Below are 25,159 nucleotides of genomic sequence, written 5' to 3'. Positions count from 1 at the left end.
TTCCGAGAAAATAGCAACAGATATAGAGAAGGATCTGCACATTTCTCCCTAAAGCCAATGTCTAGATGGGAATGTATCCAATATTCTTGGCAGGAAGAACATTGGAAAGAGCTCTTCCAAAGCAGCATGACCTTGAAGAGAGCCAAAATAAAAGCTGGACAGAAATTTTGTCTGACCCAGGGAACTTTGAGACACACACCTCCTCTGGCAAACTTTAGTTTGGAGCAAGGACATATTTTTTTCTCTTAAGCAATTAAATGTTACACAATTTATTCAGTACAGCAGTCAACCCTCACATTTGCATCCAGTGTTAATTTTAGGTTTCCCAAATATTGAAAGAACATCAGGATTTCAACACTGGAGTGTACTGTCTTGTGAAACATTTCTTTCAGGCTTCAAATCAAATGTCCATGTAAGTTGTATGTCGGGTCCAAACTCTGAGATGTCCAAGCTCAGCAGACAGATCATTTGTCAAGGCATGACCATATAAGCCGATGAGAGGTCCTTCTGTAAATGCAGAAGACCTTTTACACAATGTGTGTGCTGAAATGGATAAAAAAACTTCTTTCTTCTTTTCCTAAGCCGTTTTTTAATTATCTTGTACTTGACAAAAATGCAGTGTTCTCTGTGCTACTGTAATGTATCTGAAGTTATACTCATTTTACTATCAAATAAAATCTTTTAGCTCCAGCATATAGAAGTGATAAAGACAACCTTTTCAGAATTTAATGGACTTTCATCTGAATCTAACAATGTAATACATGAATGTCATGTGTTTGCAGAATCTCTTTGTCCACCAATGTTTCAGTTTCTTCCAAATAACAACCTTCCAGATTCTGTCCAACCATATTCAGACTGGAAACATAAAATTTTTCCCACCCTGCAACTATTTTTAATCACGTGATTGCTAATTTTGTTGTTAGTTGCGAAGTCATGTCTGACCCATCGCGACCCCATGGACAACATTCTTCCAGGTCTTCCTGTCCTCTACCATCCTCTGGAGTCCATTTAAACTCATGATGGGGTATTTACGGGACCGCCTTCTGCCACCAATTGCCTCCCACCAGCCAGTTCACTCCCACAGAGAGGGCCTTCTCAGGGTGCTGTCGGCCAGACAATGTCGGCTGGCGACCCCCAGGGGGAGAGCCTTCTCTGTGGTGGCACCTACCCTCTGGAACAATCTATCCCCAGAGATACGAGTGATCTCCGAACTCCGGACTTTTCGTCAGGCCCTAAAAACTTATTTTTTTCAGTTAGCCGGGCTGTCCTGATTTTACGGTTGGTTTTAAAATTTGATATGGATTTTAATCGAAAGTTTTAAATTACGGGCCAAATTTATTTAATTATTTTAAATCTATTTTTTAACTTTTGTGTATAAATGTTTTTTATCTTGGCTGTTCACCGCCCTGAGTCTGAAAGGAGAAGGGTGGTATAGAAATCTGAAAAATAAATAAAATAAATAAATAAATAAATAAATGCCTACTGCTTCTGTGACTCCATCCAGCCACCTCATTCTCTATCATCCCCTTCTTCTTTTGCCCTCTATCTTTCCCAGCATTAGGCTCTTCTCCAGTGAGTCCTTCCTTCTCATTAGGTGACCAAAGTATTTCAGTTTCATCTTTAGGATCTGGCCTTCTAAAGAGCAGTTAGGGTTGATCTCCTCTAGGACTGACCGGTTTGATTACCTTGCAGTCCAAGGGACTCACAGGAGTCTTCTCCAGCACCTCAAAGGCCTCAATTCTTTGGCACTCAGCCTTATGCTCCAATTGATTGCTAATAGTATGATTATATTTGTCAATGTATATTAATGTTCCAAGCAGACTCTTGTTCTGGTGACATTTGGTCCTTTTTGCACCATTTCTTTCAACATGCCTTTGTCAGAATCAGTGGAATTAATGTAAAAGCCAGGATTTAGCTTAATCTGTCATCTTTTAGTATTTGTTTGTCAAGTTTGGGCTGAAGTCTCTTTAAGCCTTTTGTGCACAAACCTTTTGAGATAGCCCAGTCTGACTTGCTCCTTGAATTACTCATTCAGGCTGAAGAGGATTGACTTTTCACCCACTAACCTTTCACTCACTAAAGCCAATTGACTTCTGATGCTTTCTGAGTCTAGGAAGTTGAGATGGATTTAGGCTCAATCTATTTTGAGATTTAAATGAATGCAATTTTGTTTGGCTAAAACCTCTTCTAGTGACATGGCAAAACTCTGCAATTTTTGTTTTCATGCATGACAAATGTCATACTCAACATTTGGGTTTACTTGCATATAATAAGCTGAAGGTACAGAATTTCTTTAATGTTACAATAAACTAGAAGATACAACATAGCAAGCCTGCCAGAAACTATTCAATCTCCCTGGATGCTTTAGTCAAATGTTAGCTGATGTGAATTTGAATAAACAAAAAATGTTCTGTGAAATGGAAGACAAACAATTTCCAGGCTTTTTGTTTTCAATTTTGAAAAAGGAATTGTACCAAGTCTGTTCATTTTGCTCTGGCATGAATTTACCACAGAGAAGGGAAAAAAACAACAACACAGCATGTTGCCCCTTTGAAGGGAAGATATGAAATCTAGAGTGAAATTTGGAGAGCTTGGTTTCCAATAAAAACTGACAACGTTATTTGTCACCCAAATTAATTTAATTTTTGATGCTTTTAAATTGTGTACTATTTTTGAAGTGTCAATATCTCCTTTGGGAGATGAGATTTAGAATAGCCATAGCTTCACCAATTTTAAGGTAGTGAGCAGTCCTTACAAAGTAAACATTTGCCAAGAAAGAATTGGAAGAAGGTGCTTGGAAATAACAGGGATAAGGCTCTTAAACCATTAGCTTGGCCTTGTGTTCTGATAAAAATGATAGCTTTTGTTTGGGTCAAGGGAAGAAAAGGAAAGGAGATTAATAGATAAGAATTTTGAAATATATTAATATGAGTATTTAGAAAGCCACCTTTTTCTAAAGGATGTCATTGTTGGGGCCAGACAAATCCTGAGAGTGGGGCAAGTATTTCAAAATTAAGGAGTGAGAAAGAGAAGGTACAACTCCATGGTTCCATGAGTTGACATTGTTTAATTGATCAAAACCAGAGCATGTGCATCCTGTTGAGGCAAAGCAATTGGAAAACATCTCCCTGTAAATAACCAGGAAAAAGAGAAGTGGAAAAACACAAGATCCCCATATACTTTTACACACATGGAGGGGTATATTAGAAGCCTAGTTTGAACATGCGTATGCTTATTCATCCAGTTGATTAAAATTCAAACCTTCAATCAAAGAATTCTTTCTCTAATGAAAAATGTCATTAAACAGAATGCTAGTTTCTAAAAGATGGAAGTAATGTTTAATACTATTTTGCATTATTATATCATTTGGGTTTTAATTTTGTAGAACACCACACCACTGAGATCATGAATCTAATGGGCATCTTTTATTCCTGTTTCAGTGGCAAATGAAATGTTGCCGATGTGATTCCAGAACCCCTCATGCATTCAACAGTCACCGGGTGGAAAATGTTCTCTCTTCTACAGGACACAAGCGGTGGTGGCAATCTCAGAATGGTAAATCCCTGATTTAGAGTGGGGAAAAGAAAGGAAAGAGGCTGATGTGGACGTGCTGTAAAGTAGAACAATGATTTGAGGGGGACAAGGGTTGTGTGGATTTAGTAAATAGAGCTTGAGTTTTAATAGATTAACTGCAAAGAGGAAATGGATGATCTAGCTTTTAGAAAAGCCTTTAGTTTCATAATCTTCATGGCCCACTGTTCTGATAATTGCTTTTTGTGTCTCCTCAGATGTGAAACATGTTTCTCTCAAACTAGATTTAAACAATAAATTTCATCTTGCTAATCTCCTGCTGGACTTCAGGGTATGTGCATAGTTCTCCTGTTTTTCTTGGGGAAATAAATTTTGATTCAAATGGCCTTTGCAAGCCAGTGAGAGTTTTGATCTCAACTGTTAGCTTATCTGGGTTCTGGATCAATCACACTGATTAACTCCTCTCTCTCTCCTTTTTCTTGCTAAGGGTAGAGAGCAAGCATACTGAATTCTAGGTTTCTCTTCTTTCCTCTGTCTCTTAAGAGTCCTTTGCCAGGTGGCATGGTGATAGAGCGTTCTACTGATTTTGGCACAACCTGGAAGATCTATCAGTACTTATCCACAGACTGTTCTACTACTTTCCCCCGGATCCCCAAGGGCTTGCCTCAGAAGTGGCAGGATGTCCATTGCCAGGACATACAGAGTCAACATAGACAACCTCAGAATGGGGGAAAGGTATTGTAAATGCAGTACTCTTTGGGTTAAGATTACATGGGAGTTATTGATCTCCAAGTTACAGTATCATATGTATATGTGTATGTACTGTACACACACACACACACATACACGTTTGTTTGTTTGTTTGTGTGTGTGTGTATCTATATAAATTATATCACATTAGTTTACAATACTACATGCGTTTATACACTGCTGCATCAAATTTCAGGCAGTTGACAAGAACTATTCAATAAAAACGTAACAAAACCACAAGGAATAATAGTCTTGGGGCAACCATCCAGAAGTACTGCCTCTAGGTTTTCAGTTAATTTATTCATTTTGAAAACAGCCATCAAGCAGACCTCATTCTTGCCCTATGAAAGAAATTGCTTTTCATCATCCAGGGGTGTAGTTTTGTTATTCTAAGCAGAGTGAGAAACAACCTAGAACTAAGGAGAAGTTTCTTAACAGTGAGAGCAATAAACCTATGGAATAGCTTTCTCCAGAAGTTGTGGGTGCTCCATCACTGGAGGTTTTTAAAAAGAGACTGGACAGCCACCTGTCTGGAATGGTATGGTAGGTCTCCTGCTTGAGTAGAAGGTTGGACTAGAAGACCTTTAAGGTCCTTTCCAACTCTATTATTCTATGTTGTATGAGTCTTGTGACTGGAAGCCGCTTTCTGCAAATCACTTGTGCCATTCATTTGACAAGTCATGCGATTTGCAGAATGAGGCCTTTTAAGATCATGAGAATTAGATGCTGGCCTGGAGAACAATGTGGGATGGCTTGGATAATGTTGCTTGTTCCTGAGAGGTGGGAGAAAAATGGCTGAAGGTGAATGGGATGCGGCAACTTTGCACTGTGCCGGTGGGCTGGGTAGGCAGCTAAGGAATCCCAGGCCATGGCATTTTGTGCCACGCTGTTGGGCTGGATGGGCAGCTGAGTCTTCCAGGGGTGGCTTTTGTTTTGTAGCAGCACCCCAACTTGGAAACAGTGAAGGACTGGACTGTGGTGCCTCTGCCAGTGAAAAATGGAGCTCCTGAACTTCATTTTCACTGGCAGAAGGTTGCAGGAGGCTGTCCCAGCTGAAAACAGAGCTTGTGAGGGCTGTGCAAGGCCCTCCCCAGCTCCCAGCACCTCACTCACCCCTATGAGGCACCTTAATACTCCTTACCTGGGATTCCATCCACTTAACAGTGTGCAATTCTTCCTCAATGACCACAACCAGGATTGTCAGGATTGTGGCATTCAGCAAAGTGCTTATATGACATCTCACTTAATGGCTGTTCATTCAGCCACCAAGATTCCAGTCCCAATTGTGATCATAAGTCAAGGACTACCTGTGTGTCCAAACTGGGATCAATTGCTTGTTGCTCTCTTAAGAACCAGAAACAATGGTTTGTAAAGCTAACAGAATCATTAAGTAAAAGTTTCTTACTTTGTTTAATGGCAAGGGAGATCAAACAGGATTGATTGGATAGCTGACACCAGCATATGTGACCAATTGCAATAAGTTGCCATTGTTTAGAATTAGAATTTATCATGACTTGGAGCCATCTCATTGATGATTTTTATAAAAGCAGGATAGAGGAATTCTACTTATGATTTTAATAATTTCTTTCTTCTTTTTTTTGTAAGATTAAGTTCAACCCTGTAGACCTTACATCAGGGATGATGACATCTCAAAGCCAACGAATTAACAGTGAGTTTGGGTTTTTTATGTTAGCTTGGTTTGATATAATTGCAAAAGGTGGATTTGAGATTTATTGGAATATTATAAGAAGCAGAAGTCTATGTTGCTATCTTGAAATTGCTTATGCCTTGACTGTAGATGAATACAAATTTTTTCTACCTTCTTAGAATGGGATCACAGTTAGGTGATTAAAGATAAAGGTAAAGGTTCCCCTGCACATGCGTGCTAGTTGTTTTCTGTCTCTAGGGGCGGTGCTCATCTCCGTTTCTAAGACGAAGAGCCAGCGCTGTCCAAAGACATCTCCATGGTCATATGGCTGGCATGATGCAACGCCGAAGGCTCACGGAGCGCTATTACCTTCCTACCAAAGTGGTCCCTATTTTTCTATTTGCATTTTTACGTGCTTTCGAACTGCTAGGTTGGCAGAAGCTGGGACAAGTAACAGGAGCTCACCCCGTTAGGCGGCACTAGGGATTCGAACCACTGTACTGCCGACCTTCTGATCAACAAACTTGGTGTCTTAGCCACTGAGCCACAGGACACTGGGCCAGTGTCCTGTTAGGTGGTTAGGCATTGCTTAATATGTATTGAAATAAATATCTTATATAATATTATTGCCTAAAATAGGAGATTATGTATGATAAGGGCTTGCCTATATTTTTCATAAGTTAACATTTTTTGGTAAAATTGTTCTATTTTGTTTATACATTTGGATAAAAGAATTCTGATGAAGTTATGATTGGAACATGGCAGTTCCATGTTTTCAGTTTTGCTTTAACATATTTTTGTGTTTCCTGTCCCTCCAACAAATGGGCACTCACAATGACAGCCTGCAGAAGTCTGTGCGTTCCTCTGAGACTGTTATGGAGCCAATCAAGCATCCAAGGAAACACTTTCTTTTAATTTTATGGGTAAATAGATTGAATCTGAGTGTAGGAGAGTTAACTAGATTTCCTTTAAGAAGATTTTCCCTGTAGGAAAACTGGGAAGAGATATGATGGCTGACAACCTAAGATGGATCTAGATTGTGTTATCTGGTGAACATTTTTATTAGTTTTGGTAAAGAACAATGTTTGTGGGTGAACCTGAGGGGACTGAGCAATGTCCACATTTGTCTAAACAAAAAGAAAGCCACTGTCAACCTAAAAGAGAGAATGTTAGTTCTTCTCTAATTTCTAAACAGAGGTAGTTAAAATTTGAGAGGTATACAGTGCATGCAAATTAAGCTAATGTCACAACTGGTAATCATTTTCAGTAGACAAAAACAATCTTTAAAACATCTTGAAACACTGTGATTCAATGGCATGGGGGGGCAGTTTGTCCTTGTATAGGGGTGTCAGACTTGTGGACCATGGGCCGGATGTTTCACACGCTGGCCACGCCCATGCCCATTTTAGTGAAGGGACGCCCCTGTGATGATGCTAGTTTGACACCCCTGCCCTAGTATATAATAATAAGGGATGTGCTGCCAAAGTCATGAGGAGGTTATCAACCAGTGTGGAGTTGAGATACTGTTGACTGTGTGTCAATCTGCTGTTGGTGATCGATAGTAGCAGATTAATGATGGATGAAAAAAAATACCTTCAAATTACTTCTGACTCCTGGTGATTGTTCCTTACAGTTTTCTTGGCAGCATTTTTCAAAAGTGACTTGCCAGCTCCTTCTTCCTAAGGCTGAGAATAGTGACTGGCCTAACATCACTCAGCTGGCTTTGTGATTAAGGCAGGACTAGAAGTCTTAAGCCCTACTCTAAAGTTTTGGCAATGAATGAGGGTAGTATTAAAAATTATCCACAGCTAGATACACCACTGTTGTGATTAATTTCTAAACAGACAGAGGAATCAGGGACTGGGCAATGGAATTCAATCTTCAAGTTGTAAATTATAATTGTAAAACTAGATTGTGAGAGCCAAAAAATGCTATTCGATGTCTTAATAAAAGAGAAAAATACATCAATAAGTGGTGTCACGTTGTGTTTTGCATCACCTTCTGTAAACACACAAAAAACATCTGTGATATGCACCACCAGCTATTTCCTGCACAGCTGCGTGCATAGATTGGGCCTATTTTAGATAAGGAATGTTGGGCACATGCAGTATTATGTTCTATTATAAATATACCAACTGCTATTTTAAACTCATCTTGTTGTTGTTAGTTGCGAAGTCATGTCCGACCCATCGCGACCCAATGGAAAACATTCCTCCAGGCCTTCCTGTTCTCTACCATCCTCTGGAGTCCATTTAAGCTCACGTCTACGGCTTCAGTGACTCTGTCCAGCCACATCGTTCTCTGTCGTCCCTTTCTTCTTTTGCCTTCAATCTTTCCCAGCATTAGGCTCTTCTTCAGTGAGTCCTTCCCACTCATTAGGTGGCCAAAGTATTTGAGTTTCATCTTCAGGATCTGGCCTTCTAAAGAGCAGTCAGGGTTGATCTCCTCTAGAACTGACCGGTTTGTTCGCCTTGTAGTCCAAGGGACTCGCAGGAGTCTTCTCCAGCACCATAGTTCAAAGGCCTCAATTTTTTGGCGCTCAGCCTTTCTTATGGTCCAACTTTCACAGCCATACATTGCAACTGGGAAAACCATAGCCTTGACTATAAGCACTTTTGTTGGCAGGGTGATGTCTCTGCTTTTTAGTAAGCTATCTAGATTTGCCATAACTTTCCTCCCCAGGAGCAAGCATCTTTTAATTTCTTGGCTGCAGTCCCCATGTGCAGTGATCTTGGAGCCCAGGAAACTAAAATCTGTCACTACCTCCATTTCTTCCCCATCCTTTTGCCAGGAATTGAGAGGGCCGGATGCCATGATCTTAGTTTTTTTAATGTTGAGTTTCAAGTCAACTTTTGCATTCTCCTTCTTCACCTGTATCAAGACGCTCTTTAGTTCCTCTTCTCTTTCTGCCATTAGAGTGGTATCATCTGTATATCTGAGGTTGTTGATATTTCTTAATCTTAATTCCAATTTTTGAGTCATCTAGCCCCGCCTTTCTCATGATGTGCTCTGCATATAAGTTAAATAGGCAGGGTGACAGTATACAGCCTTGTCGGATTCCTTTCCCAATTTTGAACCAATCAGTGGTTCTGTGTCCAGTTCTCACTGTTGCTTCTTGACCCGCATATAGGTTTCTCAAGAGACAAATAAGATGGTCTGGTACTTCCCTCTCTTTAAGAACTTGCCACATTTTTTTGTGATCCACACAATCAAAGGCTTTAGCATAGTCAATAAAGCAGAAGTAGATGTTTTTCTGGAACTCCCTAGAGTGTGTTGGCAATTTAATCTCTAGTTCCTCTGCCTCGTCGAAATCCTGCCTGTACTTCTGGTAGTTCTCGATCCACATAGTGCTGGAGCCTAGCTTGTAGGATTTTGAGCATAACTTTACTAGCATCTGATATGAGTGCAATGGTGCGATAGTTTGAATATTCTTTGGCATTGCCTTTCTTTGGAATTGGAATGTAAGCTGACCTTTTCCAATCCTGTGGCCATTGTTGAGTTTTCCAGATTTGCTGGCAAATTGAGTGTAGCACTTTTATTGCATCGTCTTTTAAGATTTTGAATAGCTTAGCTGGAATACTGTCACCTCCACTAGCTTTATTGTTGCTCAGATTTCCTAAGGCTCATTTCACTTCACATTCTAGGATGTCTGGCTCGAGGTCAGTGACCACCCCATCTTGGAATGAATTTACCAGGGATGTTAAGTTCATTCTCGTATAGTTCTTCCAGTGGTGAAATGTAAAATTTATTACTATTGGTTCTGTGGGCGTGGCTAGGTGGGGGCGGGTAATGTGACTGGGTGGGTGTGGCCAAACTTTTTTTAAACTTTTAAAAGCATTTTTTCTACAATTTCTTTGGCCAAAGAGGTTGTAAAAAATGCTTTTAAAAGCCTCTGATGATCAGGAAACTCAGCTGGGATCGTCAGAGGCTTTTAAAAGCATTTTTTTCTACAATGTCTTCAGCTGAAGAGGTTTTTCTTTTTCTTTTAAAAGCATTTTTTCAGCTGAAGAGGTTGTAGAAAAAATGCTTTTAAAAGTAAAAAGTAAAAGTGGCTTCCGGTGTTCCGATATAGCCAGCTGGTGCCATCGCTGGCTATTGGGGGCGAAACACTGGCCCCCACGGAGAGGGCTCGCAACTTAGGCATCCTCCTGGACACACGGCTGTCTTTAGAAGAGCATATGACGGCTGTGGCCAGGGGGGCTTTTTATCAGGTTCGCCTGATACGCCAGTTGCGTCCCTTTCTGGATCGGGACTCCCTACGCATGGTCACTCAAGCACTTGTCACTTCCAGCCTGGACTACTGCAATGCTGTCTACATGGGGCTCCCCTTGGGGTGCACCCGGAGGCTGCAGTTGGTCCAGAATGCGGCTGCGCGGGGGATTATGGGAGCGACGGGGCGCTCACATATAACACCTCTCCTGTGCGAGCTGCACTGGCTTCCTGTGGTCTTCCGGGTGCACTTCAAGGTGTTGGTGACCACCTTTAAAGCACTCCATGGCTTAGGGCCGGGGTATTTGCGAGACCACCTTCTGCCGCCAATAGCCTCCCACCGACCGGTTCGCTCGCACAGAGAGGGCCTCCTCAGGGTGCCGTCGGCCAGGCAGTGCCAGCTGGTGACCCCCAGGGGGAGAGCCTTCTCTGTGGCAGCACCTGCCCTCTGGAATGACCTGCCCCCTGAGATACGCACGATATCAGACCTCCGGACTTTTCGTCGGGCCCTGAAGACACACTTGTTCCATCTAGCTGGGCTGGCTTGATCCCATCCTTTCAGTTTTTTAATCGAATTTGGTTTTAATTGGGTTGTTTTAAATTTGGGCCAAAATTATTTAATTGTTGTTTAAAATGTTTTTAAATTTTATATGCTATGTTTTATCCTGGCTGTACACCGCCCTGGGGGGGGGGAGCAGGGATTTTTGCTACCGGTTCTCCGAACCACCAGCCGCCATCACTACCGGATCGGGTGATCCAGTCCTAACTGATAACATTTCACCCCTGAGTTCTTCTGTGTAATTTTGCCACCTCTTCTTAATTTCTTCTCCCGTTGTTAAGTTCCTGCTGTTTTGGTCCTTTATCATGCCCATCTTTGCAAGAAATGTTCCCTTCATATCTCCAATTTTCTTGAAGAGATCTCTGGTCCTCCTATTCTATTGTTTTCTTCTATTTCTTTGCACTGTTCATTTAAGAAGACATTCTTATCTCTTCTAGCTATTCTCTGGAATTCTGCATTCAACTGGGTATATCTTTCTCTTTCTCTCTTGCCTTTCGCTTCCCTTCTTTCCTCAGCTATTTGCAAAGCTTCCTCAGACTGCCATTTTGCTTTCTTGCGTTTCTTTTTCTTTGGGATGGTTTTAGCTGCTATCTCTTGTACAATGTTGCGAACCTCCATCCATAGTTCTTCAGGCACTCCGTCTATCAGAACTAATTCCTTAAATCTATTTGTCACTCTACTGTATATTCATTAGGGATATGATTTAGTTCATACCTGAGTAGCCTAATGCTTTCCCCTACTTTCTTCAATTTAAGCCTAAATTTTGCAACGAGAAGCTCATGATCTGAGCCACAGTCAGCTCCTGGTCTTGTTTTTACTGACTGTATAGAACTTCTCCATCTTTGGCTGCATAGCACATAGTCATTCTGATTTCTGTGTTGACCGTCTGGTCATGTCCATGTGTAGAGTCGTCTCTTGGGTTGTTGGAAAAGAGTGTTTGCTATGACCATCATATTCTCTTGACAAAATTCTATCAGCCTGTACCCTGCTTCATTTTGTACTCCAAGGCCAAACTTGCCTGTTATTCAAGTTATCTTTTGGCTACCTACTTTAGCATTCCAATCCCCCATAATGATAAGGACATCATTTTTTGGTGTTAAAGGTGCTGTAGGGCTTCATAGAGCCAGTCAATTTTATCCTCTTCAGCACCAGTGGTTGGGCATAGACCTGGACTATTGCGATATTGAATGGTTTGCCTTGGATTTGAAGTGAGATCATTCTGTAATTTTGGGGATTTTATCCCAGTATTGCTTTTCCTATTCTTTTATTGACTATGAAGGCTACTCCATTTCTTCTGAGGGATTCTTGCCTGCAGTAGTATACCTGATAGTCATCTGAATTAAATTCACCTGTTCCTGTCTATTTTAGTTTGCTGATTCCTAAGATGTCGATGTTCAGTCTTGTCATCTCTTCTTGCTTGCCTTGATTCATGGATCTTACATTCCAGGTTCCTATGGAGAAAAGCATTTGCAGCATCGGTCTTTCCTTTCACCACCAGATACATCCACTGCTGAGCGTCCTTTCGGCTTTGGGCCAGTCGCTTCATTCTTTCTGGCACTACTAATACTAGCCCTCTGCTCTTCCCCAGTAGCATATTGGACACCTTTCGACCTGAGGGGCTCATCTTCTGGCATCATATCACTTTTCCTTTTGGTACTATCCATGGGGTTTTCATGGCAAAGATACTGGAGGGGGTTGCCATTTCCTTCTCCAGTGGATCACGTTTTGTCAGAATTTTTTGCTATGATCTGTCTGTCTTGGGTGGCCCTGCATGGCATAGCTCATAGCTTCATTGACCTATGCAAGCCCCTTCGCCATGACAAGGCAGTAATTCATGAAGGGGAAACTCATCTTAATACCCTTGAAAAAGCTTTTCTCCAAAACAATATTGCACTGGAGCTGTGGGCATTGCATCTATTTGCTTGGACACACATACGTCTGTGCAGTATTTATTTTTGTGTGTATACCACACTTGTGTATACATGCATGCATGCATACATGGCTGTTGAGACTCAATAATGATCCTATTCTTTCTCCCAAGAATTGTTCCACAAATAATATTAACCTGACTGTCCCTGTCCATACGGTCCTTGATGACATAGCTAAAGAACTTGGATTTTATTTTGCCTACTTGTCCCAGAATTCTATTTATTTCTCCCTTTTTCATCCGAAATAGATCTGGCTGAATTCACCAACCTGAGAATCAACTTCACACAGTTGACCCGTTTTCCACATCAGGGGTACCGCTTACCCAGTGCTTTCTATGCCTTAAATGAGATGCAGGTCCAAGGCAGCTGTTTCTGTCACGGGCATGCAGACCGCTGTGCTGCCCCTGATGCCTCTTCTGGACAGCCCAGAGTTATGGTGAGAGAGAGAGAGAGAGAGAGAATGCTTTTTTTTCCTAATGTTATTAAACTTAACAAAGTATAAAATACAAATGAATATGAAAATAGTGGGAAAATGGGGGGAAGGGAAATGGGGAAAGAGAGAAATATATAGTGAAGGAGAAAAAAAAAAGAAAAGTATTGATTTCTAAGAGCTGAAGAAGCTTCTTGGATGAGAAGTGAAATGTCTTTAAAGAAAAACCAGAAAGTCCAGTTGCCTCTTGAAAAAAGCACTTTTGGGACACTGACTTCTAACTTTTTGAGTACAGTAGTATAAAATAATAACATTGTCTCAACTTTTTATTTTTACACACTTAATATGTATTAGCCATTTCTATAACAAACTTAACTAATCGGCAAAACCCAAAGTCAAAGTTTCATTTTTTTCCCCATCACAAAATCCAGAAGTGGTTTCCAAGCAGAAACAAAATGTATTATTTTCTTTTATTAGAGCAGGCAATTTAGTCATCTCTGCTAATTCCATCAGTTTTTCCAGTCATTCATCCAGTGTGGGAAGAAACGTGGCTTTGTATAACTTTCTAGGTTCTCATTTCATTTTTGGGAGTCTGTGCTGCAACCTGATCTCTTAGTGACAGATATGGTTCTACAAGTTTCTGCAGGTGTGCACTAATGTGCTAGAAATACTTTGTGTTTTTGAAAAGCAGAGAAAATTTCCTGCATTGTACGGTGTCTAATTGTCAGAGGGGATATTTTTTCCTTTATATCAATTAAGACTGATTTCAGAAACACTTTGGCCCAGTGCAGGATTTAGTCTGATTCAGAACGCATTTGTGACTATCTTAAAACTTCGTGCCCACCAGTTTAGCTAGGTTCCTGCCTTGACTTTCCTACTGCCAAGGTTTAGACAAAAGTTCAAGTGTTTGCTTAATATTTAATTTGTTATATAGTTGAACACAGATATCTAGAAAAGACAGGTAATCAGAAACTGGTACCTGCAGGGAAGAGACTTACCTGCTTTCTTTACCCTTCACTCAATAGGACTTTCTTATATTCAGTGTTTATGGTTTGGGGCAGAAGAGATGAGGAGAATTCAATTTCCAGTCAAGTTGGAAATGCTCCAAAGAGCATCAAGGTTAAGGATGGTCAAATTTTAAGCTTACCAAAGTTTGTTAGTACTGTAAGAAAAAATTAAAGGGGGGTTTTGAGACCACCTCCCTGACCTGCGCCCTCCCTCTTATTATTTTCCAGCTGCTGCTGACATTCTGGCTTTTACACCAACAAAAATCTTTATAGTTTAGTCTTGCATCAAATTGGTAAAGATCAGAAGCAGAAAAGAAAGTTGGAAGGAATCTGAATAGCTGTAGACATCTGCGAAGGCTCACCCACTAAAAGATCTCTCTATATGTATATATATGTATACATACATACATACATACATACATACATACATACATACATATATATATATGTATGCAAGTCTTGGCGTATTCGGGTCTTTTCCCATGGATTTTCACCTGTACCCGTGAAAATCTATGAAAACATATATATGTATATAAGTGTGTGTGTGTGTGTGTGTGTGTGTGTGTGTGTGTGTGTGTGTGTATGGTTATCTTGTTCATATGCTCCTTTTTCTTTCTTTCCATCATTTCACATTATGGTCGGAAGGACAGAAGGAACATTAGCTAGACAAGATGGTGGGCTTCTTACGGGAAGAACCTCAAAATTTCCCTTCATTTAGTAGCTTTTTGAATCTGCGCTACTGAGAGGATTGCATATTTTTTGTTTTTCTGATCAGGTATGGACTAGGCTTGGTAACAATGCCTTCTAGGGCTAAATAGTTTGGCATTCAGACTTAAATATGAACTGTGAGAAACAGCATCTGACTTACACAAAAAGCTCTTTGTATTAGCAGAGCTGGAAAGTAATCTTGCAAACAAGCCAAAATGGAACTTGTTCTCTGCCAAATTAGGCTGAAAGAGACACAATGTAAGGAGCAAATGAGTGTGAGAAGCAACTATAGGGCAATAGCAGCAGGACAAGTTGCCATGCTACTAAAACTAGATTTTCTTTACATTCTAGGTTCATGGGCGTTGTGTATGCCAACACAATACTGCTGGGCCAAACTGTGATCAATGTGCATCTTTTTACAATGATCAGCCATGGAGACCTGCTGAAGATGATAATCCTAACGAATGTCATAGTATGTATGCCTATGTGATTTCCCAGGAAAATATTTATTTAATAAAGCTTTCCAAAAATATAGGTAGCATTCCTAAATAAATTGGTATATGTTATAATTGCAGAAAACTTTGCAAGTATTAGTTGTATGACATACAGAATCAGAAAAAGGGAAGATCAGGAAAAGGTAACTGAACATAGACATAACCAACATTTAAAACTTTCAGAATGCTGAGATATATTAGAAGCATTAATTTATATACACATCTTAAACTTTCTTAATTTTTAACATTGATGGATATTTTATTTTCTCTTTTAAATGTTGCTATTGATTTTTATTGTTTTATTTTTACTTATCATACTGTCTTGGTTTCTTAACACAAAATTATGTATGTTTGTATGTTTGTGTGTCTCTCTCTGTCTCTGTTTGTTTGTCTCTCTGTCTCTCTCTTTTTGAAGAAATGTTGCACTAAACTTGTATTTTAAACTTGGCAACTTTAAGAGCTGTGGACTTCAATACCCAGCATGAATATCACTTTGCTCTTTAATAAGCATTTTCTGTCATTTTTTGGCAGTCTAGAAAAATAAACTTGCTGTTACTTTAAAGATTTAGAATTGGTGCTTAAGGTTCCAGGCTAGAAAAAGGACACTGTAAGTTCTAGTTTCATTTTACATATGAAAGCTGGCTGGGTAATTTTGGGCCCAACTCACCTCACAGAGTTGTTGTGAGGAAAATAGAAGGATGGAGGAGTATTGTGTTTGTTTGTCTCTTTATTTATAAAAACAAAGATAAGGAATAAACTTTAAGGAGAGAACTCCTCAAAATGTGACACTTCAGGATCTTGTAGAAGCCTGGAAAAATATTAGCCAATGTTAGCGGAGTGATACCATGTTCATGCTATCATTAAGTCTGAAGCACTTCTGAATTACTTTCAAAGCATGCACAGCAAACCCTAGTTTTCCTCTGAGAAACCAAAACAATATGCCAAACTAACTATAGCATTCCACCACATTCTATAATAATAAGTTACCAAGCTTTGGTTTATGCTGACATCATCATCAAACATTTTTGCAGGTCTTTGTGGAAACAAACGGTTGGTAATGTGATATTTACAGTTGCCATGTCATCCTAATTCCCCATCAAGATAATGGCCAGTATTCAGATTAAGTACATTTAATTTAAGTTTTTTTTAAAAAAAAATGGTTGAGGTTTGCTAGCTTTCAAATCTTATGAGAATACCAAAAATTTGGTGATTTTATGAGAATATATTCATTTTAATTTCTATTTTTTCTATTTCTATTTTATCATGTGTACTATAATTCTCCTGTATTATCTACAACAAAGGTCTGGGGAATCACAGGATAGAAAAATAAGTTCAGAAAACATTAGAGTAGTTACATTAATTACAATATATATTTCCTCAGTGATTATGGAAAAGGAATGATTAAGTAAAAATTAGAAATCAACAAAATGCACATGTTAGTTAAGTATAAACACAAATTCAAGTTATGTGCTTAAAAAAAAAATCACCAAAAATTGGTACCATGGATTAAGGCAGTATGTATGTGAATGTATGTAAAGTTATAGATATTTCTATTAAGTTTATTTATTGTAGGGTTATTATATTTGGGTTGCAACATTCTAGATAAGCATAAGATGCCAACAGATTTCTGTGTATGGGCTTCAATATTGTGTGATCCAAATATTTGCAGCCCAGATCTAATAACCCTGATTTTCCTCGATAGGTTTTGTGTGTGTGTGTGTGTGTGTGTGTGTGTGTGTGTGTGTATACTTCTATTATCGATAAAGAGACCAAAGTGCCATCTAGTGTTGAAACTGAAAAGTTAAAAACACCATTCTTTTTACTGAGCATCACATGAGTTGTTACTTTCTTTTCTCTTTTAGGATGCAATTGTAATGGACATTCCCACAAATGCCATTTTGACCAAAGTGTATACCAAGCAAATGGGGGAAAGAATGGGGGTGTATGTGAAGATTGCCAGCACAACACAGCAGGGAGGAACTGTGAACTTTGCAAAATAAACTTCTTTCGTAACCGGCGATTTGATCTTGGCCATTCAGAGGTCTGTCAGCGTAAGTGATGTTTAAGCCTTCTCCCAATTTCATAACATATTTTCCCAGAATACGTTTTATTGATAAAAACTTCAGAAAAACACACATTCTCTTTGTTTTAAAAGTTCTTTTTAAATTTATTCAAAGCAAACAAGCAAAGAAATGGCAAAAGAAATAGAAATATAAAATTCCAGGAAGCTCTTGGCAAAGTGATTTTTTCTTTCAAGTAACCAACTCTGTAGAAACCTAAACACTGAAGTTGCTGATGATACATTGAATTTCTGATGGGAGCTCCTAACTTCATGATGGCAAACCTATGGCACACATGCCAGAGGTGGCACGCAGAGCCCTCTCTGCTGGCACGCGCACTGTTGCCCCAAGTCAGATCTCTGTGGCATTTCTTTTGTGGGTTTCTGTTTCCCTGCAAATGATGAAACAGAAGGACACAACAGAAAAAGATCTTAACTGTTGCCGCACTGCCAGTGTTGGGATGCCCCATCTCCCGGCGTCCAGCTGGTCTTTGGGTCTCTGTTGTGCATGCGTGCATGTCCGGGCATGCACATGTGCATGTCCGGGCATGCACATGTTTGCACATGTCCACGCATGCGCACATTCACGTGCACCTTTCAGTTTGGGCATGGGCATGCACACGCAGTTTGGGCACTCGGTGTCTAAAAGTTCGCCATCATTATCCTAACTGCTTCTTTCTGAAGACAGTTCTCAGATTTTCCTAGGAAATAAGGATGATTTGAACTAACTTAAATCTGAAAATAGACTCAAGATTCCTTCTACATATTCCTGTTTCTCTTTCTTTCACCTCTCTTCTTTAGAACCAATTTTAGGATAGTTTAATTATTGATGTATTTTTTGTTGTGGTTTTATTTTATATTTCACTTGTAGCATCCTACTTTGGTGGCCGCATAATAGAAAAGTATTTTTTTCCTTTTCTATTGCAAAACAAAACGAAGCATTCAAATATAGCCTGGCCTAATTTGAGAGATGTGGTGCACCAATTACAATAAAGGAAAGAGAAAACCAAATTTAGTTACAAGCCACTGACTAACTTGTGAATGTCATTCATTCATTCATTCATTCATTCATTCATTCATTCATTCATTCATTCATATGCTGTTTTCACGCCAACCAGTATGGGCCAATTTTAAATCACTATCAGATAGATCACTAGTGGTTGTTCTTAATCTAATTAAGAATAGTTCCAGAATGGGGTGGAAACACATCAGGCAAGATGAGTGTGACTCACCAGCATTCCTTCCAACTGGCTAATTCTCCCAAAAAAAGGGTAAATGTGTAAATGTCTTTTCTGTTGCCAACCCAGCCCTGGTTTTCCTAGATGAGCTCAGGATCATAATCCATTTTGCCATTGCCCACCTGCCTACTTTGCTTCCTTAGTTCTTTATTAAGATTAGAAGATACATGATGAGGAACACTACTGCACTCTACAATGCGTATTATAATATCTGTAAGTCTTTATCACTAATGAGTAAAGCATCTTTGGCTCTCTTTCAGCTCATTATTATTGTCTTTTTGGCCTGCCAAGCTTGGACATGAGGCCTTGTTCCATATCAGAATTGTTGTTTTTTTAAAAAAAATACAAGAATATGCAGTCACATTTACACCTTAGAAGGGCAAGTAAAAGAAATAAAGGGAGAAATTAAGAATAATAAATTCCCATATAAAATTCCAAACTGTTCTTTAGTTTGATGTTGTTTCAGCAATAGGGCTGCAACTTTTAAAAAGTTATAGTTTTAACTTCTTTCTTTTCAGCTTGTGAGTGTGATCCAGATGGCACTGTTCCTGATTCTAGCTGTGACCGCATGGACGGTCGTTGCGTCTGTAAGGACAACGTGCAAGGAGACCGTTGTCATCTTTGCAAACCTGGCTTTACTCAGTTGACCAACTCTAACCCCCAAGGTTGCAGAGGTAGGTTGAAGCCTGAAATAGATCAAGAGGATCTATTGCAATGTAAATGACTCGAACCATTTCATGAAGTGGGTGACATTGGCATTAGAAGACCATGACAAACCAATGACACCCTCATTGTGACAAGATGCAGGCCTTATCCTCAGCATGTGATATAAATGGTCTAATACTGATCTTTTGTGTACCACAAATCAACCAATATTATTTCTTTAAAATGTACAGTACTTGGGAAAGCTTTAAGATGTACAAATCTCTTCATTAGGAACAGAAGGAAAAGAAGTTTGCATGATTCAAATGTTAAGATGTAGTCCCACAGGCTATATCAGGAGATATGCAGGGTTTAGGTTATCCTATGAATTATTGAGAAAAGGAAGTGGTTGAGTCTTCCATTTATTAATGTTAAAATCTACTGTGATTTGTATTTGTTTCCAGCATTAGATAACACACACACACACACACATTCCTTATAAAATGCTCTCTCTATATATATTATATATTATAAAAATGCTTATAAAATGCTCTCTCTATATATATTATATATATATATATATATGCTCTCTCTATATATATTATATAATATATATATTGTATATTATATATATATATGCAATATACATATACATATACATATACATATACATATACATATACATATACATATACATATACATATACATATACATATACATATACATATACATATATATATATATATATATATATATATATATATATATATATATATGCAAGTCTTGGTGTATTGTTATATATATATATATAACAGTTCTTCATTGGGGAGAAATTGACCATTTTGATTTCCCTTTTCCATATTTTCAGTTATTTTTAGCTCATTGGCCAGTTTAGAAAGTTAGAATATGCGAGATTAGAAAATTAAGTTTTGCTTATGAGATTGTGTGTACTCCCTTAATGAGTTTGCAATTATACAATAAATATAGAATGTGCTGTGGATACTGAAGCCCACTTTAGAACAAGAAAAGGTGAGCTATTTTTTCACATAGCCAGTCCAAGTGATTAAATGGTTTAGAAAAAAAAAAAGAGGGAAAAAGGCACATACAATTGTTATTGGTTAATAACTACAACTGCATCTTAGAAGATATCCATATATATTTTTTTGCTTGAGAAAAGCTGGCAAAAAAGTCATCCAAAAAGGGAGAAAAGTGGAACCAACCTTCCAGTCACCTTTGCAAGTGGCTGGGAGGAATGTAAATATCTGGAGGATGTCAGATCAACATCTCCAGTAGAGCTGCCAATGCATGGAGTTGAGATAAGTAGGTAGAAGGGGGAGGGGATGTCTTGCTCAGTTGTGTTGTGCATAGATGGCTAATAGAAATTCTTTGTTGGTAAATAATGTCCCAAAGATGCTTTTCAAAAGGCAACTGGACTTCCTTGGTTTTTTCACTTCTAATCCAAGGAGATTCAGTCGGAACTGAAGAAGCTTCTTGGCTGAGAAGCGAAATATTTTCAAGGAAAAAACCGAGAAAGTCCAGCTGCCTTTAGGACAGCCATGACCTGTATGATTGAGAATTTCCATAGACATTTGTAAATAATGGTTTGTAGCTTTCTATGTTATACAAACTCAGACAATTGTAACTTACTTAATAAACAACTCATTAAGAAATGTGTGAATCAGACCATAGCTTCACCACTTTAAATTTGTAATAGACATTAAATCTAATCTCGAAGTAGTTTTGTCTTTTAAAATTTCAAAATTGTCAATTCTATTTGCATTCATATTTGCAGATCCAGATGTTTTTTTGCCAGGGTTCAATAGTGAGAACTTGGGTTTGTGATTTAAGATGAGCTTCAGTTTGCTAAACTAATCTCACTTCTTACCTGTAAATTTTAGAATGACTCTCATTCAAGCAGCATCAATCTTTTGTGCAAATGTTGTTTTGATCTGAACTTCAGTCAAGTCACAAGCAGTAGCCATATATGAGCAATAATGCCATTCTTCAGTTACTCCCCAAGAGATGGCAGTAAGCAACTGTTAAATTGGATCAGGCAAACAGTAACATAAAATCCCAGCAATTGTTTTCCTCCTAAAAGCCTGGCTTCTCATCTACCCTATTAAACTAAGAGGGAAAAAAAGTTTCAATCTAAATGCCATAATACAGTAACTGGTTAGTAGAGCATGCACACAAACAACATTCCTACTCTCAGTTTGAAACTATTCTCCAGATACCAACATTTATAATTCTTGGATTGGAGATATCAGTATTTGTGTTTTATAATGGTCGTCTTCAATCTGAAGTACAAGTGCCCCCCCCCCAGATTGAAGCTCCAGAAGTAGATGTAACTATCTTGGTTGTTCCTTCTGCTCAACTCCATATTTTATAGGAAAGCTAAAGTAAAAAATAATGTAGCTGGGAAAATGGGGATCCTGGAATTAATGTTCCAAATTTATTTCCTGGAAGAACTATGCAGCATATTACTCCTCCATCAAACTGTTCTAATCCCTTTCCAAAGGGCATCTAAACTCATAGAAATAACTATGGTGTGGCAATGAATTTCACAAATTCAGTGCATGGAGCAATAGTGTAAAGGGGGAAGACAGCCTGAAAAATAGCTCTTTTGTCACCTTTGACTATATTCTAGAACTGTGTCTCTTCAGTCTGATACTATTTTGTATCAGAAAGCTTCAATACTTCTCCCCCTCTTCCTTTCAGCAGTTCTGACAAGGCAACTGGCTCTATTTTGTTTTTCAGACTGTGCCTGCAACATCCTGGGCAGTCGCAGAAATGTGCCCTGTGATGATGAAACTGGACGCTGTTTCTGCCTTCCTAATGTGGTGGGAGAGAAGTGTGATGAGTGTGCGGTGAATCACTGGAAAATTGCAAGCGGGGAGGGCTGCCGGCCTTGCAACTGCCACCCTCAGAATTCGCTCAGCCTTCAGTGCAACCAGGTATCCACTGCAAAGAAGAAAGAGAGCAACTGCTTTGAATTCATGAGGGTGGGAAGGCAGAGAGGAATATGAAACCATCGCAATTCACAGCTCCATTAGCTGGGCACTCAACAGTCTGTTGCTGAGAGGAGGACGCTGTTTTGTTCTTCTGCTACAGAAGCTTCTAGATGACACTGAATCCTCTAGTCTCATCCACATAAAATTTACAGAAATAAATTTTTTGAAAAGACCACTCCTTTGAGGTTTTCCCATGCTATCTTTCATTCCTTCTGTTTAGCATAGTTATTCCATTGAGGGGTGGGAGGTAGAATAGTTACCAACTAGAAGCCTGGCATCTTAGAACATCTTTTCTTAGACTTTATTGTTTATGAGAGGGTGATGGAATGTCTAACAACCTTGGGAACATAAAGAAAGGAGGAAGATATTACAGAGACAAGTCTTTAGTTCTGGGGAGTGAAAAGTGTGAGAAAGAGCCTAAGAATGCTAGATATAAGTAGCTCTGTAGAACTGTTTTGACAGGCTTTCAAAGATTCCATGTCTCCTCAATCTGATACATTTACTAGAATAAAGATCATTCCAGAAATCCAAGTGTTTCTTATTTCCCGAGTTTGCCAGTCTCAGATGCTTGATAGGTTCCTAGAAGCATTCAAACAAGACGGCTTCTGCTCCCCCTCCCCTTGAGAACAAACATGGAAGAACTGCTGGTGCCATCTGCAGCTCTGTACCTCAGATGGCAGCTTTGATTTAGGTTATGTTACCGAAGTTCCTAGCTGGAAGAAATGTGCCTGAATAGGCTTTGTATTAAGCACATGGAACTTGGGATTCATTTATAGCTTAGGAGCCATTTAATATTTAAACTTTTCTACTGCTTTTCCAGTTAAACTCTTCTACTGCTTTTCCAGTGTAATGGAATTGTAACTCCTCCTCTTCAGACTGGCTTCAAAAGACTGGCCTGGCTAATTCATAAAGCAATCCTACTTCCAAATCTGGTTGAGAAAATCTGGGTTAATCTGAAAGACATACATTGTTGTGATGACTGAACTTCAAAATCAAGCAAGGATTCAAATGCAGATGCCTCTTGTTCCAAATCCAACACTAGGCTTGGAACAAAACCTTACCTACCAGAAGATCCTGCTTTCTTCTGTAACACAGCTTGAGCTTTATCTTTCAAGTCCTTTCTGGCCTGTTCTGTTGACCACTCTGTTGCTGAAGTCATATTTTCTGCAATCGAGTTTGGAACGGTTCACTTTAAGTTCGTATCTATTGTGTGCTTGTGTATTGTTGTGGTTGAAGCTGAAGTAGTCATTGACAGGTAGGACATTGTAACAGATAATTTTATGAGCTACGCTTAGATCATACTGAAGGAGGTGTAGTTCTACATTTTCTAGGCCCAGAATTTCAAATCTGGTGGCATAAAGTATTTTGTTGCGAGCAGAGGAGTGGAGGACTCTACTTGTGAAATATTACTGGATCCATTCGATTGTATTAATGTCCGATATCAGTGCGGGTTCCATACAGATGAGCTGTATTCAAGAATTGGTCTAGCAAATGTTTTGTATGCTCTGGTTAGTAGTGTGATATTGCCAGAGAAGAAGCTACGCAAGATTAGATTTACAACTATTAATGCCTTTTTGGCGATGTTGTTACAGTGGGCTTTGGCACTTAGATCATTTGATATGAGTACTCCAAGGTCCTTGACAGAGTGAGGGTCATCTAAAAGGTCATGTACACACAGCTTGTATTTTGTGTTCTGATTCTTTTTGCCAACGTGTAAGACAGAGCATTTGTTGGTTGAGATTTGGAGTTGCCAATTGTTTGATCATTCCGACACAAAGTCAAGGTCTTTTTGGAGGGTAGCAGCATTGTTGGTGGTGTTAAATATTTTTATATCATCGGCAAAGAGGACGCAGTTGCTTATAATATGATCACAAAGATCATTTATGTATAGTATGAAGAGTTTGGTCCTAGAATGCTGCCTTGGGGGACACCGCTATTTACAGGTGCAGGATTTGATAGGGTGCTCTCTATTTTGACCACTTGCTTTCTGTTTGACAGGAACGCAGCTATCCAATTATGAATGGGTCCGGAGATGTCATAGGATTTTAGTTTTAGAAGTAGTTTGTCATGTACCACTGAATCAAAGGCTTTACAGAAGTCTATGTAAATTTCATCTATTGCTTTGCCCTGATCGAGATTTGTGGTCCATATGTTTTTGCAGTGTAGATGTTGTAGATTACAGGATATTTTTTTTCTGAAATCAAATTGTTTATTAGAGAGTAGGTTGTTTGTTTCTAGGTGGAGGGTAATGGATTGGTTAATGATTGATTCCATGATTTTTCAGGTGACACAACATAATGAGATTGGTCGGTAATTTTCAACTAGGCTAGGGTCTCCCTTTTTGAAGATAGGAATGACCATGGCTAATGACCATAGGTTGGGTAGGGAGCTGGTCCTGAAGGATTTTTCAAAGATTATGCTTAGGGGTTCTGCTATAGCATTGGAAAACTTTTTTAAGAAGTATGCACATAGTCCATTAGATCTGATAGATAGAGATGAATTTAGTCTGCATAGTGCCTTTTCAACATTATCTTGTGTGAAATCTACTTGTGTTAGATCGTTGTAGTTATTAGTGGTATGACTAGGAAATGTTGAGCATGAGCCACTGCTGTTTACAAAGACTGAGCCGAAGAGTGTGTTAAAGAGGGTTGCTTTAACTGCTTCATCATTGCATTCTTTACCATTAGGTCCTTTTAGGGGTGGGATGGATCTCGAGTCTTCAAGTTTGTTGTTTACAAAATTATAGAAGGCGTGGTTGGATTTCGTGCGTAGAAGATGTGGTAATTGGTGCATTCAGTCTTTATTTGGTGGCATATATTTTTGTAGCGGCTTTTAAAGTTGGCTACATAGCCAGTTTTGTTTTTCCACCAGAGGCATTTTTTTTTTTTTTGGGATTGGAACTTTCTGATTGATATTGGTAATTTGTTTTTCCTGGTTTTGGTGG

The 25,159-nt window shown here is 39.0% G+C and overlaps 1 protein-coding gene across 1 annotated transcript in view; it reads left to right on the top strand.

Annotated features, from left to right (window-relative positions):
* The window catches only part of LAMB3 (laminin subunit beta 3), a 65,395-nt gene that overhangs the window by 17,703 nt on the left and 22,533 nt on the right, over positions 1-25,159 (top strand). Inside the window, exons 3-11 of the mRNA XM_070939803.1 lie at positions 3,441-3,555; positions 3,789-3,862; positions 4,075-4,266; positions 5,887-5,950; positions 12,874-13,061; positions 15,122-15,242; positions 17,127-17,315; positions 19,080-19,235; positions 21,962-22,158. Coding sequence (XP_070795904.1) covers positions 3,441-3,555; positions 3,789-3,862; positions 4,075-4,266; positions 5,887-5,950; positions 12,874-13,061; positions 15,122-15,242; positions 17,127-17,315; positions 19,080-19,235; positions 21,962-22,158 — 1,296 coding nt within the window. The remainder of the gene's footprint in view (positions 1-3,440; positions 3,556-3,788; positions 3,863-4,074; positions 4,267-5,886; positions 5,951-12,873; positions 13,062-15,121; positions 15,243-17,126; positions 17,316-19,079; positions 19,236-21,961; positions 22,159-25,159) is intronic.

This window comes from Pituophis catenifer, unplaced genomic scaffold (genome assembly GCF_029215685.1).
Source record: "Pituophis catenifer annectens isolate HBS135680 unplaced genomic scaffold, rPitCat1.0.hap2 SCAF_3, whole genome shotgun sequence".
In the NCBI taxonomy this organism is placed as follows: domain Eukaryota; kingdom Metazoa; phylum Chordata; class Lepidosauria; order Squamata; family Colubridae; genus Pituophis; species Pituophis catenifer.
Note: the sequence above shows the minus strand (reverse complement) of the source record. Positions and strands in the feature narration are given on the sequence as shown.